The 18,665-nt window shown below is 43.9% G+C and overlaps 1 protein-coding gene across 1 annotated transcript in view; it reads left to right on the top strand.

The window, feature by feature from the left end:
- The window catches only part of LOC144782041 (cytochrome P450 2G1-like), a 519,896-nt gene that overhangs the window by 128,278 nt on the left and 372,953 nt on the right, over positions 1–18,665 (top strand). The window contains exon 3 of the mRNA XM_078661170.1: positions 5,999–6,161. Within this exon, the coding sequence (XP_078517296.1) occupies positions 5,999–6,161 (163 nt within the window). The remainder of the gene's footprint in view (positions 1–5,998; positions 6,162–18,665) is intronic.

Raw genomic sequence — 18,665 nt, 5'->3', positions numbered from 1 at the left:
AGAACAACTCCCAAAACAACACCAAGGGCATGGGGTGTAGTCCCTGTACTTCCTCATTCCAAAAAAGGAGGGAACTTTCAGACCTATACTAGACCTCGGGGCTTTCAGCAAGTACATCATAGCAGAGCATTTTCATATGGTAACACTTCAAGAAATAATACCTTTGCTACAGCAATGAGACTTCAGGATGGCAAAAGACCTCAAAGACGCCTACTTCCACATTCCAATTCACCCTGCACATCTCCGCTACCTCTGATTTCAAGTAAATGGTCCACATTACCAGTTCAAAATGTTGATATTCAGAGTAGCTACTGCACCTAGAATTTTCACAAAATGCCTTACAGTAGTAGCAGATCATCTAAGAAGGTGGGGCACACACATGCTCCCATATATAGACAACTGGCTGGTCACGAGTGCAAACAAACAGTAATGTCTGCATCACACTCAAACGGTAATCAACCTTCTACACAAATTAGGCTTTACACTCAGTACAACAAAATCTCACTGCAACCTTGCAAATACAGCTCTTCTTAGGTGCAAACCTAAACTTTGTGACAGCCAAAACCTATTCCAGTTCAGAAAGAGCACAAAGGTTTCAGTCAGTATTGCCTCTTTTTCAACCACATCATCAGGTCACAGTCAAAATAGTCATGACTTTTCTCGGAATGATGACATAACATATCTTGCCACATGCAAGGCTGCATATTCGCTCACTTTAACACACACTTCAAACACAATAATCACAAGCGGAGGGGCAAGATTTAGTGTTGGTAGGGCTAGCAACACATCACTATCTGCATTGGTAGAACAGCAACAACATGTGGCACGGTCAGCCCTTCAAAGCCCCAGTTCATCAAATCACCATTACAACAGATGCATCCCTACAGGGTTGGAGGGCACATATGCAGGACCTTACAGTATGTGACCTATAGTGTTCAACTCAGGAACACTTTCACATCAATCAGCTAGAGCTCCATGCAATTCAATTAGTTGTCAAAGCTTTTCAGCAACATCTTCATTACAGAGTAGTTCTGGTCCATGATGACGACATGACCACAATGCACTGCATTAAAAAACGGGGGGCACACACTTCATAAAGCTCTCACACATAGCAGAGCACATAGGCACTGGGCCATACATCACAAAATCCACCTCCTAGCAGAATATTCATTGAGTGGACAAAACTTTGCAGATATGCTCAGCAGAATGCATCAGCAAGTACGGTATACAACCTTTACAACGCAACTTTTACAACGCACTACCATTACAACGAAATTTTTACAACGCAAAAACCATTACAACGCATGTATTTACAACGCATTTTTTTACAACGCAGGTACCTTTACAACGCATACCATTACAACGTAAGTATTGGTAAGTATATAATTATATTGTAAATTTTATATGTTTGGGTTTTTTTAAGGGGTATTTTTAGGGTTCAGGGTCAGTTTTCAGTTTTTGGGTAAAAGGGTATTTTTAGGGTTCAGGGTCAGTTTTCAGTTTTTGGGTAAAGGGGTATTTTTAGGGTTCAGGGTCAGTTTTGGGTTTTTGGGTAAAGGGGTATTTTTAGGGTTCAAGGTCAGTTTTGGGTTTTTGGGGTACAGGGGTATTTTTAGGGTTCAGGGCCAATTTTGAGTTTTTGGGGTACAGGGGTACAGGGTAAAAATAAAATAAAATTAAATTTAAATTAAATCAATTAAATGAAATTAAATTAAATAACATTACATTAAATTAAATTAAAATAGATTATTTTTAATTATTTTAAATTAAAAAAATGTATATATACTTACCAATACTAACGTTGTAATGGTATGCGTTGTAAAGGTACCTGCGTTGTAAATACACGCGTTGTAAATACATGCGTTGTAATAGTTTTTGCGTTGTAAAAATTTCGTTGTAATGGTATGCGTTGTAAAAGTATGAGTTGTAACGCCATACATCCGCAAGTACACGAGTGGGTGATCAACACAACACTCCTCCGCTCATATTTCCAACGGTGGGGAATCCCAGAGATAGGCCCCTTCACAACAGAACAGAATGCAAAATGCCAAAGCTTTACCTCCAGGTTTCCTCACCCACATTCCAAAGGCAATGCCACATGGATCTGCTGGTCAGGGATATTTGCTTGCGCTTTTCTCCCTCTCCCACTCATTCCTAACGTGGTTCAAATGCTCACACAAACATACCTCGCTCTAATCCTAATAGCCCTAACATGGGCACGACAAGCATGGTTCACATCCCAGCTACAACTGTCAGTGGTTAGATATATAATACAGGGGAGTGACTCAATTAAGGAGGACAGAGGCTGGAATCTATGACGTAACGATATATGAACAGGGTACCTCTGACACCATAGATTAAATACTAGTCTGTTGCCACAATAGTCTCTTTATTTGACTTTGGGTCTAGAAATTATCTTTATTGTTATTCTCACTTTTTTATATATCGTTACAACTGTCGGTGGTGCCACATGAGAAACTGCCACTCAATCCGGTTGCATGTTGGAACAACGAGTTCCCCAACCACAACTTCTCTAACCACGAGCTCATAACCAAGACCCCGTCTAAACCACCATTTTTTTCCACGCATTCCTTCATCATGATTTTTCGTGGTAAAGGAATGCGTGTTAAAAAACATGCTTTCCAACTAGTACCCTGATCCCCCCATCCTTTAAATACTAATTCCACCACCCAGCCATGCTTGCACGTACTGTAATCGTGACACGTGATGCTACTTTGCCAGTGTGTGCTAGTGCATCGCTTCTCACTAGGTCGGCCTACCACAGCATCACCTCCCCTACTTCCTGGTGTCTGAGTACTTATCTGGAGCTTCAACAGTTTGTAGCCAATGGTATATAGTGGAGAAGCATCTATCGTGATTAAGAACTTGGAGTTGGGGTCAACTGAAAATCACAAATAATGTAGTAGAAGTGCAGTGAGCTCACACTATTGCAGCTCTTGAAGTTGTACTACACCGAAAACAAATGTTGCAGTGCTGTGTTTAGTTAAAGATCAGGGCATATAATGTCTGTTATGGAAATAGTGGTGTAAGAATGACAAATGCACAGATGGCACTCAGAGACGCAACTAGAGTGAAATTTCGGGGGGGGGGTGTAATTCTTCCAGCAATCAGCAGAGTGAAGATGCAGGGGCTCTAAGAAGAGGTGAAAGAACAACAAAGCCTCGTTAACAAGTAAATGGTCTTTTAAAGACTTGTGAAGTACTCTGGTGCGGCTGTGTGTGTGCCCGGGAAGCTGTCTCATCCCGGGCTGACACACACGACGGAGGGGGCTGAAGCCCTTTGAGCCCAATGGGTGTTGCGCGCCTGTTGGCACTTGTACTACGCACGTGTATCAGAGATTGAATAAATGAGATGGTTCACTTTGGAAGATAGCACGTAGGGCTTGTTGAGGTAACGACTCACCTAGATGTAACCGAAATGGAGTCAAGTAAGCACAGCACCTCATGAGAGTTGCTGCTTGAGAAGGCTCCCTCTTGCCTGGGGTTTAGCTGCTGTCGCCTTCCTCTTTAAACTGTGCTTGTGTAATAGGTGATAACTGGCGCGCTGACCCATGGAGCCGAATGCGAACGTCTGATTGGTTGCATGTCAGCCTGGCAGCAGGGTCAGGAAGGACATGCTAGTCCTACAAAGTAGGACACTCGAACTACAAAAACACTAGACCGAATCAGCCTTAACCACGCAATTGTGTGGTTAAGGCTGAGTTGTTCTGGCAAGTCGTTGTTCGGCTTGGGTGACTCTGGAACTCGTTGTTCCGGAGCCGTTGTTCAGGATGTTTCCCACTCAATCCATGTCTTCTAACTCAGGAATAGGAAAAAGGTCATATATCAAAATCCCAAACATCTTAATCTGGTGATCTTGCTCCTGCGGCCTTAGAATTTGGACACCTCAATCTATCACAAGAATGCATGGCCATTCTAAAACAAAATTTCAGGCCAACCACGCAAGCATGATTCACAGCCAAATGGAAAATATTTTTTCATTACTGCTTATCCAAACAAATTCAACCACTCTCCCCAACAGTGCAAGACCTTGCCTGTTATCTGTTTCATTTGCAACAAGCTGACCTTGCATATACCTCTATTAGACAACACTTAGCAGCACTCACTGCTTACATGCAAAACAGACAATACATGTCTCTCTTTAAAATTCCAGAAATCAAAGCATTTATGGAAGGACTAAAAAGAGTAATACCGCCTTCTATCCCACCAGCACCAGTATGGAACCTAAATATTGTTCTCACTAGACATATGGGGCAACCTTTTGAACCACTACATTCAGATGATTTTCAGTTTCTCGCATGGAAAGTAGCATTCTTAGTGACTATCACATCTCTCAGGAGAATAAGCGAACTTCAAGTACTCACTTTAGAAGAACCTTTCTTCCAAATCTATCCAAATAAATTAGCACTTAGAACTAACCCAAAGTTCCTCTATAATGTAGTTTCCGTTTTTCATGAGAATCAAACTGTTGAGCTACCAGTATTTTTTCCTAAACCAGATTCAGTAGCAGAAAGAGCTCTACACATCCTTGATGTTATGAGAGCATTAATGGACTACATTGAGGGGACTAAACCTTTTCTCAAAACACAACAACTTTTTGTTGCTTTTTCAAACCCCCAAAAAGGTTCCCCTAGCTCCAAAGCTGGAATCGCAAGATGTATTGTAAAATGTATCACACTTGCTACACAAAAGTTAAGTGAGGGCTACCTGTGGCTCCACAAGCTCACTCCACATGCAAAAATGAAGCCTCCATGGCTTTTCTAGGAAACATCCCATTCTACGCTAAGCATGTGTATCTACAGCCAACACATGCAGTAGGTTCATATGCACCTGCCCTCTTCTGCTGAAGCTACTGGAGGACGTATATACCTCTCTACCAAAACACACAACCTTATCTTAATTTTACTCGAATGCTCATACTTTCTGTAACTATACTGCTCCTGTCCTAGCTCACCCGATGAGCAAAAAAAAATAGAACAAAGGAGCTGATAAACATACGAGTGTAAATTTCTTTCCCCCATCCTCAGTTCTCTTTCGCACTCATTCTTAGGAACACATAAAGATGTCTGCAGCTCAGCTCCTAGAAGGAGGTAGAGTAGTACGGAGATAGGAAACGGGGGACATTACAGTTATCCCTCGACTTCTCTGAGATACCAAGCATGAAAGAGAGGCAAAATATGCAATAAAAATGGACTATGCAGCCTATGTTTATCAGTGGCAAACAAAATGGCAAAGGTAAAGTAATATGGTGCCAGCTATTACAGTTATTTTTAAACAACGTGTGTATTTTCGCGATATCAAATTGTGATGTACTGTGCCAGCGAACTACAGGTGGAAATAAAATGAGGTGTGACAAAGAACACCGCAAGAAGGCTCTGACTCGATCCGAAAATCTCAACAAGTGAGGATTTTTGGAGTTGAAGTAATGCATGTTAAACCTCTAACCTTTTCTACTTTTAGCCTTCCAGGTAGTTTTCATATGGGTGACAGCAGTTAGATTGGAACCCACACCTCTTAACAGACTGAGCTAACTGTTAGAGAGTAGGACAGTAGTCGAATTTTAACATTCAGTAGACAAACTCCTACAATACCACATACAGACATTTACAAACCGAAAAAACACTAATTATAAAATATTTTGAGCTCCTTTACCCCCCCCCCTTTACTGCAAGAATAACTTCAAAGAGATTACCTTTCTTGATACACTGATCAGATGGCTCAGAGAGTTAAGTCTTCTGAAATCGGCATGTACCATGTATGCACAAATGTCTTTCCCTGCTAGGACCTCATGTGCGAATTTTATGCTTGTCTGTGTTTGCCCTACACTATAAGTTTGGTATAGTTTAAAGTATCATCCACTGAGTGGTAGTGCTGTCAATGGGAATTGCTAATCTAAGTGTAGATCATTTAATCATTGTAGTGAGTAACTTTGTTTTATGTTGCTTTCAATAATAAACTAAGAATAACTCCTTCCTTAGCTCAGTAAGGAGTATGGCCCAGTGTTCACTGTCTGGATGGGGTCTGCGCCAGTCGTGGTACTTTGCGGATATGACACAGTGAAAGATGCACTGGTGAATCATGCAGAAGAGTTCGGCGGGCGTCATATTATAATAGCAAGTGAAAAAGTGGCTGGGAGATACGGTAAGTGCTATGCAAATGACATAACAGTGTTGGAGGAGGTTTGAGAATAATGTTTCTTCTTCTAAAATTATAATTTGATGGGTATGTACTCTCCCGTATTCCTAACTGTATGAGTACTACTCCCAGGCCTCACACTGGTCTAGAAAACCCAATAATGGGTGTACAGGGCAACCAGTTGAAGCCATATTTCTCCAGTTGTTATTTCGCTTCGGGATGTGACATCAATGGGGTACATTAGACACCAATAGGCCCACTGAAATCAGTTTCATATTTACTGTGCCATATTCACCAGGTCTGCAACGCTCTTGTGGAATCTCACTGATGAAAGTCTCATCTTTCATTAGTAACTAGATAAAATGTCTCCTCAAAGGAACCCATGCTCAAGCCTTGCTGATGGTGCAGCAAGAAGATGTTACTTTTTGTTCTCTATGACTGATATGTATTGTATTTGAGGTCGGGACATGATGCCATGGCTCCTACTCTGGTGCCTCAATGCACTCAAAAGCCATCAAAGCGCAGAGGCCAAGTTATTTTTGTATAACCCTCAAGAGAACTCCCTCTCCAAGAAAATATTTACTGACTAAGGAACATTTTCTTAAGATTTCTTGTCACAGAATATACTATGGGGCATAAGTACAAGGAGTTAACGAGGCATTAGCGACACTTTTTAGATGGTTTTACGGCGAGATTTATATTGCCTTATTTTAACACAGATTTCCGGCGAAAACGATGATTAGAAAGATCGCCACTTCTGTTAGCGATAATGACATGCAAGGGAGGCGTTCCCATGCAAAAACGGCCGATAACCCCACTTAGCGATATTTACAAGGGGATTTGTTAAGTTTTGGAAGACCAAAAAGTTAGAGGCAGTTTTTTAAGACCAGAAAATAGCTGGTCTTAAAAATGGAGGTAACCCTTGGGGCCTCATTTCAGCAGGTTTTGTTGCGGGACCGCACTGCAAGCAATGTTGCTGCACTGCCCTGCGACAAAACTACAGGGCAGGACTGCGCACCATTAATAAGATAGTGAGCATTCCTGGGCTGCGACAGGACATCGTTGCAACACTTTTCACTACCCCCTTCTTGCGACACCACAGATGCACTGTTTTTACTGGATAGTGCTCCATGACGCAAGTAATGACAGATACTTCTGGAATACTGAAGTATCTGTCTGCGCTAAAGTCACCCATTGCTGCAGTCGCGTCACAACCATGACGCAACTCCAGCAATGCATGGGGACAGCCTTTACTTGTGGCACTGTGTCACCCTTACGCCTGCCATCATGCATGGGTAAGGTACATACGCAGTGCCGTTCTTGAGGGGTGCCCTGGTGTCGGCGCAGTTGGAGATCCATCAATGGCGGTTGCGCGCTGCGGTGTCATCGTCTGTAAGCGTTGGCGGAGTGGTGGTGCTGAGGGAGTTGACAAGACGTACTTTGGTGGCCTTGATCCAGCTGCGAGGAGGGACGACGATGGTGGTTGTGTACGGTGGTAATGGTGAAGCTGTGATGTATCCAATGATGGTCGATTCAGGAGAGTCTGGTGGTGTGGCTGTAGTTGAAGGTCCCGATGGCGGAGAAGACGTGCTTGGCCGTGTGTCCTGCTATGTGGCTTGCTGCGTTGACTAGCTGCTTGAGTCTGATGTTGGAGGAGCTACCCCAAGAGAGGGTAGTGTTCTGGTCACTGGGGTTGTCCGGATGGAACTTGAGTTCCCCAAGTAGGATGTCGTTGGTGGATGGGAGAGCCTGGTGTGCAAAGAGGTCTACAATGGTATCGGAGAATGGGTGTCTATGGCCCGGGGGGCCTGCAGATCAGGGTGCCGCAGAGGATGGTGTTTGGGTTGGTCCGGATCTGTAAGTTGAGTTGTTCCATGGTCACCCTTGGGTCATTAGAGTGCGTGGTCAGTCGGAGTGTGCTTCTGTAGGTGGTGGCAATGCCTCCTCCTGGACGGTCGGGGTGGACCTTGCAGGTGATTTAGTAGCCATCAGTGATGGCGATGGGGATGTCCGGTCTGGAGCAGATGTTGGTCCTGGCAGGCGATGTGGCATCCAGGGTTGATGGTGAGTCAGGTGCTGGTGCTGTAGGGGTGGAGTGTCCGAGAGGAAGGGTCCTTGGTGCTGAGCGTGGTCTAGGGGCAGACAGATGCAGACGGGCTTGCTTATGGCTTGCCTTTGGCACGGCAGACGTCCATTACAATGCAGGCATTACATTGTAATTCCTTTAGAACACAAATCCCACAGCGCAGGTGCCTTTACATCGCATTCCTTTACAATGCATTGTGAGATCAGTAATGGGGTATTTTTTATTTTTAGGTTGGGTATGGGTTTCGGGTGTCTAAGATGAAATGTGGGGTGTATTATGGGGTAGAGTAGAAATTTGGGGTGTGCTTTGGGGTCAGTAATGAAAATTGGGATGTGCATTTGGGTCAGATATGGAGATTGGGGTGTGCCTTTGGGTCAAATATGATTTGTAGGGTGTGTTTTGGGGCTCAAAGATGAATTTTAGGGTTCAGGGTTTGCTTTGGGGTGCAAGGGTCAGTTTTAGGGTTGCACTCAATGAAGTGGGAATTGTAATGTTTACATCTCCGCAATCCAACACCTTCCCTACTGTTGCAATATGCCTAGTATTAGTATGCATTGTAATGGAATGCGATATAATGGTAGGCGTCATAAATCCATATATACCTTTGGCACACCTGTGGTACGCCCGCTGTGCATGGCTGCACACTGGCCACCATTGAGAAGTGCTGCTGGGGGAACTGGACACCTGGGAGGTGGGAAACACCGGAAAAAACACTGGCTGGGGTATCGACGTGGGGTGTGTGTGTGTGTGAGCGGGTGTTGTAAATATTTAAATGAGAGAAATCTTACCTCGAGGACGGGTCCTGTGTCTTCGTTGCTCCTGCTCTCCTGAGTCTGCTTCTAGGAACAAGAAGTAGGCAGCCAGGCACCCTCCCCTAAGCCAATCACAACGCTGCAATGCAGTTTTGGGATTGGTCATTGGCGTGGGACTAGGCGTTCAGCCAGGGGCTGGAGGTTTGGGCATGTTCTCCATGCAGGCTGTATTGCAGCCTGCTTTGCTAACAGGACAGTGCGCATGACTACTTTGTGCGGCCTGAGTGGGCCGATCAAGCAGTCACTCCACACTTGAGTGGACATGCCACTACGCCCCTGCCCTACTCCATGAGCAGAGCAGCCCTACCCACCCTCCCGTCCACAAAGGAAACATGACACGATAATATCAGGATGTTATCATCATGTGATGATTATTCCTCTACTTGCACTGCTTGGAAGCAGTGGTGCGACGCTCTCCCACCATAGCGGATGAGCCGACACTGGGGGTGCGTCATCTACTGGTGCTAGGTGTGGGCGACTCGACCCCCAGACCTCCTTCACTATGTGTCCCACCTTCTCCTTACCTGGACATTGACAACGTGGCGCAATCTGCTAAACTCTCTCCAAATCTGTGACTCACCCAGCAGGAGCCTCAGCCAGGTGGGATTTCACAAGTGTGGGTACAGCAGTTGCAGCCAAGTCTGCTGGTGAACCTCCCAATACAGTTGATGCAGCAGGCATGAACTTGCAGCACTCCAAGCAACACAAGTTTGGCGCAGCTCAGGGGCCTCACCGTCCACAGCGTCCGGCCAGCACAACCTCATCCGGCCTGTGATGCAGAGAGGTGCCGCCCACCATTGGTAACCCTCTCTGTGCACCCCTGTGTAGTGGTAGATCGTATTATGCGATGCAGACCTCCCTACGTTGAAGCGCAGGAGCGCCTCTACCATTCACAACTCCAAGAGGTGCTAGGCGGTCTTCTCACACAGGTCAGCAACCTGTCTCCACGCAACAAAGGAACTGTCATTGCACACTTACACTTTGCATTTGTCTTTTACTGAACTGTCAATAAAAAGGGTTTTTTCTTCTTTTCAAAAGACTACCAAGTGCTCTCTGCCGTAGGGTCCATAGAAAGACAAATCAAATGTTTAGTTCATGGCTGTAGGGGCAGAAATGTTTAGTTCATGGCTGTAGGGGCAGCGCAAGTCAGTTTGCACACAAGATGCTGTAGAGACAGCACAAGTTAGTTTACATCCAGGGCCATATGTATCAAGTCCAAATGGGTTCACAAACGCCAAAATTCGCAGAATTTCGGCGTTTACGAACTCATTTTCGCAAAATGGTATGTATGAAAGAATTTGGGTGCAAAATAAGGAATTGCAAAATTTGCGATTCCTTATTTTACGATTGCATTTAAGGAATCGCAAATTTTGCGATTCCTTAAATGCAATGTATTAAGCAAAAAAAAATCAAAAATGCCCTTAAGGAATCGCAAATTACCACCAACTTCTAGTTGGTGGTAAGTTGTGATTTCCTTGAAAAATGCACATTTCAGCATTTTTTTAAAGTGCCATGTGACGCACATACATGCCCTTAGGGCATGTATGTGCACCACATGTGCACCCATACTTATTTCAGGGGTGCAACAGGGTGTCCTTTGGACACCCCTGCACCCTTGAAATTATTCTCAATTTGCAATTAGCAAATTGCGAATCGCAAATTGAGAATAAATTCCCATTCCTTCCTATGGGCCAGGAGGCCCATAGAAATGAATGGGAAAGTATTCCTTAAGTATCAAGAAATTGCTAAAAAATTGCAATTTTCTTGATACATACCAATTAGCGATTCTGAAATAGCGATTTCTTAAAAATCGCTATTACAGAATCGCTAATTGGTATCTCGATACATATGGCCCTCAGTGTTGCTGCAGAGACAGCATGTTAGTTTTACTCAGTGTTGCTTCAGAGAAATCGCAAGTGTTTTGGGCTGTTTTCAAGCTCTGAGATTTCATCCTGCTTAAATAGATTGTCCTGAAATACACACATTACACAAACCATCATGCAGCATTGAAAGCCACTTTATTGGAAAAGGTTTGTAGTTGGATACATTAATTCAGATACAAATACAGCATAGTATCAACCTCACTAATACATCAAATTCCTGACAAACGCCACTCCCTTAAACAAATCTCCCAAAGTGTACAAACCATTCCCCAACCAAGTCCCCCACCCCGAAACCTCATTCTTTCTTCTTTCATTTACCAGCCACAGCCATCTTGCCTTCCCCAGTCTCTCACACTCAACCAACCAAGCATCTCCAAATGAACCTCCTTGTCCTGCTCAAAAGCCACAAACTTCGTCTTACCATCCCTTGTGCTCCCTCCTCCCCCCGAGGGGTGGATACACCCACATCTGACTCTCCATCCCCCAAACTACCGCCATCCAGGAAAATGTGTTTTTCTGCCATCCTCCCAAAAAGACAACTGCTGCGACCAGCTTAATTTATAAACTAATTTACACCACACCTTCTCATTCCACAGCTTTCCTACTATTTCCCTCAATCCCATCATGTAGTATGCATTGTCAAACTGAGACAAATACACACCATCATCCCTGAACAAAAACATATCTTTTTCCTTAATAGAACCATGTGATAGAATCTTATTGTCAACTGATATGCATAAAAACTCTCATCGCTCTGTTCAATTTTCTCCTCGCTTTCTCACTAGCTGCTTGTTTTAGGGCTCCTCACCATTTTTTTCTGGGCACAAATTCTGTCCATATTAAACATCTCCATGCAAACTTTCTCTTTATCAACAGTAAATCCTCTTTCATTTATTTCACCAATGTTAAACCTGATAGTCTAACCTAATCATTCTCCCCCAAGTGTATCAATCAGCACATCAGGGCAACCCCTCGGAGTAATCAAGTCAGCTAGGAAAAGCAATAAGGCAATATGTCACTCCACTGCATCCCGCCCAATAACACCATATCACCTCATGTCTACTACTTGACAATCTGAGGCTTCTTCCATGTATTTGCTGAACTGCTTATTTAGCTGCCCAACATTCAAAAGAATATCCTACTATCCATGTCACCAGCTTTCACTTCCAAGGCCCATTCACACACCCTGTGGAAAAAAAAGACATTTATTTTGAAACCACAAATAAGGCCCCAAGACCTTTCATGGCACTGTTCTTCAGTCCCTAACTACTGATTCAGTTCTGACTCCCATCTTTTCCCACCCAGCAGCACAGCGCATCCACCCTCCCGCTCCTCCTAGATCCTGGATGGACACTGACCCTATGTGCTCAGGGTAAGATCCTTCCCCACCGCTTATGTTCTTATCGCCCCACCATTGCCTTCCTTCACAGTCCTCTAACACGCTCCATCCTTTACAGCTTCTGATTTTTATGCCGCAGTACGGCGTACCCGCCTACGCGCTTTTTCCAAGACACTGGATGGTCTTGATCGCCGTTCACCTAGGGTAATATCCCTTGTTATTACTCCTGGTCCTTCTTCACCACCCTTGTATTCCCTCTAATATTGTCATACCCTTCTTCCTATCAGCCTTCAACATTCTCCCGCATTCTGGCGCACTCGCTCCTGTTTGTCTACACGAGACATTGGGCATATATGTTACATATCCCATGAGGGTAAGGTCTGTCCTAACGTGACCTATGCTGTCTCCCTGCATCCGTTCTCCCTTGACACACCATTTTCTTTCCCTCCATTCCGCAGCGGCTCACACTCTCCCGCCCTCACCATCTCTTCCACAGGTTGTAGCAGGGACGTGGCTACTACTCCCAAGAGATTCCCCTGTACCCTTCTTCATCCCTCACCACTCGGTCATCCCTGATCCCCCGGCCGGGTTGAAATTGACACCAGCCTTGTGGTGAGCCTTATTTTGTTTTTTCAACTTTCCATGCTGAGTTTGCTGCGCCCCCTCGTGGGCTTCCCAACCCTGTGGCCTAGATTTCCCGCTCATTTAGTTCTCACTCTTTTCTTTCCTTTCCTTAGGGACCACTTTCTCTTTACACAACACCACACAGGTATTTACTTAACTACTTTCTATGCAGGGACCCATGATGTATAGAGTCTTACATTATGTTTAGGACAGGCTAGCACCAGTCTTGTCCACAGTTCAGTCACAATGCATTACTTGTTGTCTCCTCAGTCATTTCAACTAGTGTCAGATGTACCGTTATTCGACTAAATAGTGGCTAAATCACAATTTCTATGTCACTCGACATTGGCTAACTATAACATTACGGATTATTTCGTGTTTCAGTGTGTTTTATATAGTCATGAAGATGTTTCTTTCCCATTTAGCACATGACATCCACCATGCAACTCATCACCACGTTTGCCCACATTATTGTACTATGTCACATTGTCATTGTACCATGCTTTTTCCGTGAACTAGTCATGATGATCACTTCATGAGAGCGGCACATGCACTAAAGTCACTTTCTTTGTTATTTTCATCTTGGTGCACAGGGTTTCCATGCACTAGGGGTGATCCCTTTCCAAATTCTCCTTACAGCGTTTCAACCACTAAGCAACAACGTCTATATTATTTCCATTCTCCTCACCCCATGTTTTGTATCCTCCCCAGCCCTGAAGAGTCACGGACTAATTCCCTGAGTGACGAAACACGTGTTGGCTGGTTGTTTTTCTTTTGTTGTTGCTTCATTAAATCACTTTGAAAAATACACCGGTGTCGACCGCAGCAATTTGATCTAAAACGAGAAATGTATACCATTGTCATATCGCCACCACGTGTGCCCGGGACAGTGTTTGCATTTGAAAAGAATTGTACCAGCCAGATTGTGTGGTCTTCAAGAAAAAACATGCATATCCATTACATTCTTCCCAGAAAGTTCTGCAAATGGCATAAATCAGCTCATACTGCCATTGAAATTTTGACTTTATGGTGTGGGAAACTTGCTCCTGATATTGCCATGCCCCGTGTTCTACAAAATATTCTCCCTCTTCGCACCACTCTGCACGCAGTGTTTAGGAAACCCTACATCTTCTGTACCTTTCTCCATTCCAAAAGCCTAATGCCAATCACCCCAGCCAGAAACTCTATTTCAACTACTTTGCTAGATGACAACCTTGTCACCAATTCATGTGTTTCTGGATCAATGCCCAAAAAGGTGAGTACCGTTTGTGGGCCTTCAAGTTTTTACAGAGCTAAAGGTACTCCTAGCTCCAATGCCATTTCCACAAACTGTTCATCCAGGTACTGTGAAACAGCTCTGTGCCCACTTTTTCTTTTAATGCCCACTGCATTAATGTACTACGTGTCTAAAAAAGTGAAAGGAAATCGCACACCCCATTGGCAGAACTCTATCCGCTTGAATTGCCCCCTCATATTGCATGCCCAAAAGGGAAAAGTCAGCATGATGTTTTGCCAATATTCTAAATACCGATTTGATATCACATGTGGCTAGTTCCACACCCTCTCCACTCTTGCATACCAATTTTCTGAGCATCATCTACAGAAGCATAAACTACCCTTGTATCATCTGGTGCAATGAAATCATTATAATTCCGGCTAAGATAAGTGAGGAATCAGTCTAAAGTCTCCTTTCTTCTTTTTGGAACTACTCCCAGTGGCGATATTATCAATGCCTGCGTGGGCCATTCATAAAATGCACCTACAATTCTCCCTTCCTTCACGTCTTTTTCCAGTTTAGTTGCTACAATAGGTTTCAAAGTTTTTGCATATTGCTAATTGTCTGACCACCGTTGGACCCTGGGACCTTGATATGCTAATCAAAAACCTTCCTTAAAACTCCACTCAAGTTTTAAGGCTGCTTTCCAATCAGGGTATGCCCTCAGTAACTGACTAAGTTGTAATACTTTAACTGATGTAGGAGACTTTGGTGTGGCCTGAGCCTGATATCCTCTGGGTGCACTTCATTGCTCTCCGATATTTGCCATTGTGAAACATTGTGCAAAGAGGTATCCAACCCCAACATTTAGAATATTTGTGCTTAAATATGCAAAGCTGCCCTGGGCAGTAACCTTTGTTGAAATTCCAGCATGCCCCCACATTAGTTCCCTGTTCTCTTGTATAAACCCCGCCTCCTGTTGTGCGGGACACTGCTGAAAGGGCTGGTTTGTTATGGGTATCGGAAGGCCACTTGCCGTATGTTTTGCTGCCTACGGCTGCGTAGAAGACATCCATTGAAAGCAGAATTCTGAATAATCCTCATCCCCCCTGGCTTATCAGGCTTCAAACTGAGCCTTGCCCTAAACTCCTCGTCATATCTAAGCCAGACATATCTTCCAAAATGCATTTGAATTTTCCTAATTATATCCATATATTTAAAGATTGCTGTTGCCTTATCCATATTGTTCTTGCAATATATACTGGCATAAATCAAAAATGCAGTTTTCCATATTTATTGGTTGTTTGGGGCTCCTTAATAGTTCCCACTCCTCTAATTTGGCCTTCTTTCTCATGATGGTCCCTATGCAGCAGTTTGAAAACATTCACATAATCGTGTTTCCAAATAAGATTTTTTGTTTTTTCAGATGTGTGACCCTCAAGAAATCACTACTAGTCCCATAGAGGGAAGCTTCTTCTTATGTTGTTACTCATCTTTATTTTCCTTCAATCCTTACTCTATTGTGTTTTATTATCGTCTTTAACATCACTTTGAATTTCATTATCATGCATTGTTTTGGTCAACTACTTATTCTTGCCTTGCAAAACACCTCACAATTTTGACATCTTTGTCTTAAGTCCCTCCAATTTCCTTTTTAATAAATCCTTCTCCAGCACCAACCGATTTACTTATTTTCTTGCCCGTCTCTATATTCCCCAGATCCCACACAGACCACCAGTCCTTCTTACCTTGTAGAAATCGTTCTCTTCTGCTTCCATGTTCCCTGATTATGGATACACTCCTTCCCTTATCCTTTTGAAAATCTGTTGTGCTTCCTTTAAATCTGTAGTGCTTCCTTTATTCGTCCGTGACCTGCGCAACACACCAAATGTCTTTCCTTGCTAATTAGTACTGCTCTGTCGTTCTTTTCTGTAGCTTCCATCTTCTCTTAGCTCTCTTTACTCCCACTCATCACTATCAGCACCATAATCCAACGACAATTGATCCTCCCCATGCATCTCCCATGCACTCATACCAGGGCGTTCACCATCACCTCACCTCCCCTTTGAAATGTTTCCCCCTCCGCAACTGTTTGCCTTGCTTTGTGTTCCTTCTTAATGGAATCCCTTGACAAATGGATGACCGCCACCAGCCCCCCACAGCCCAACCTCCAAAAGCGACTCTCTGCTCTATTTTCTTCATCACCTCTTTGCCAATTTCTCCCTCTGGCATTCCAGAAGAATAATCCTATAGGCTGCACCATTTTATAGGGCCTCCTTCACCACGGGCCCCTTGAGCCTCCCCAGCACTTACTGTGCCTGTTTGTGCCTTCTCTTGCTTGGGACTCTTATCCACTGACCCCTCTTTGCTGTGTGCTAGAGCCTCTTGTAAAATGTCTATTCTTTCTGAACCCTCTTGTATACCTCTCACTGTCTTTTTTCGGTTGACCCTGTTCTACCATATCTTCCCTTTCTTTGCATTAATGTTCCCATTCTGTCTTAGTTTGCCTTAAAACTACCTCTACTCTTTTAGTTTTGCTTTAATGTCTATCCCGCTTGACATTTGATGGCTTGTTTACTTCTGTTTTCCACAGAATGGGCCATCATTTTACTATTTGGGGCCAAAGGGACTACAAGTCACATCAGGCCTTCACTACCAGTGTCTTGAGTCTGTTGTACTGCTGCGTGCTTCCTATTCAGCGCCCCCTGGCAGTTGTGCACAACGCATTTGCTGTAAACTCAGCTTGCAGTGTTGCGCTCCCGCTGGTAGCTGCATGTGCTAGTCTTTCCCCCAACAGGTGCCACCTCAATGCCTACGTTATTTTGGAGTAGTGAAAGACTCTCAACTTCTGACTCTCCGGGCCTCACACACGCTGGTAAGCTATACCTCCTGTGCGAAGGCTTTGTTTAATTTTTTAACCACATTGTTTCATCCCTTTTTATTACCACCCCTCTGTTCCTGGACCTACCCTGAGGAGGAGAGCAAGCCTCTATTGTTGCTACCCTTCTTATCCCACTGTATAAAATTGTCCTTTACTTTACATTAAAATTGTACAGCGCACCCAGAAAGAAAAACGGCATATCCCAATTAGCGCTCACCTCTCCCTCAAGAAAAAAAGGGGCATATTAGCAAGGGCCGGTGTTAAAATTATCGCCGTTTTATCGGTAGGAAACTGCTGATAAAACGGCGATAATGGGCTTGATAATACGCCCTTGTTAATTCCCATAGAAGCCCATGTTAACATCAGAACATGGGCTTTTATGGGAATTCACAAAGGCGTATTATCAAGCCCATTATCGCCGTTTTATCGGCAGTTCCCTGCCGATAAAACGGCGATAATTTTAACACCGGTCTTTGATAATATGTCCCAAAGTTCCCTACCAGCCATGTTGGGTTGGATTCAGCAAGAGGCTGAACTCCTCACCTCACTGTCACTAAATACCGTGTCACTTAACCCCACCCCTCCCCTGTCACCTAGCCTATGCCCTGCCTTACACCTGTAGCCAGTTCCATGTCACAAAGCCACCAGGGGGGAGACTGGCTTTGACTGTCGCTCCCCTCAGGTCCCTTCCAATTATGGAAATGTCACTGAACCATAGTTACATATATTCTAGCACACACTTGAACACTTAGAAGACGGGAGAGACATATTTAGTATGCCACAACATTGTCTAAGTATCATTTTGCTTTCTAAATCTATACATCACAGAAGCATGTGATATAGTTGTACTCATTGTATTTGCCTGATGCCTGACACCTCTTTATTATATTATTGCCTGTCTTTATTTGGATTTACAATATACCAATACCATAAACACGTCTTTAGAAAGGGACATTTCCTACTCTTTGTTACTTCTTCGGAGGAGGACTATTCTTTCACAAGAATTTTTTCGAAGGTCATGGACTTCTTGGAATCACCTTACAATCTGCAGAAATGAAGTCAAATATAATGTTTTCTCTTTTATTCAGAGGTACAATAAAAAAAAAATATGTGATCATAAAAACAAAGACAATGTTTTCAAATATTGCACATATTTTTAACAATGTAATTATACATGTGCATGCATACAGTTACAGCAAAGAGCACAAACCTTTGAAATATTAAAGTGCATAGTGCTATCTAATCGATTGTTTAGTGTATAGAGCATGGGTACTCCGCCAGCGGCCCGGCAAGCCTTCCTTGGCGGCCCGCGGACCATGGAGACAATTTGTGTTAAAAAAAAAAAAATTAAAGTGTCTGCAAACACTGCACTTTGCGACTCTTTGAGAGACACTGCTGCTCTGTGGGGGCCCGGGCATTCCAGTGATAGTCAAAGTGGAGCTGCAGGGGCGCTAAGAGGTGAAATACAAAAGCCTCATTAACATACAAATGGTCTTTTAAAGACCTGTGAAGTGCTCGGGCGGCTGTGTGTGTGTTTGTGTGTGTGCCCTGAAGGTGTCTCAACCAGGGCACACACAGGCAGGGTGATATGAAGAGGGTGACAGAGGGAGGTAAAGAGAGGGAGACAGAGGGAGGGAGGGAAAAGGCGTGAGACAGAGCGAGACAGAGG

The sequence above is a fragment of the Lissotriton helveticus genome, chromosome 9, assembly GCF_964261635.1.
Source record: "Lissotriton helveticus chromosome 9, aLisHel1.1, whole genome shotgun sequence".
NCBI lineage: Eukaryota > Metazoa > Chordata > Amphibia > Caudata > Salamandridae > Lissotriton > Lissotriton helveticus.
Note: the sequence above shows the minus strand (reverse complement) of the source record. Positions and strands in the feature narration are given on the sequence as shown.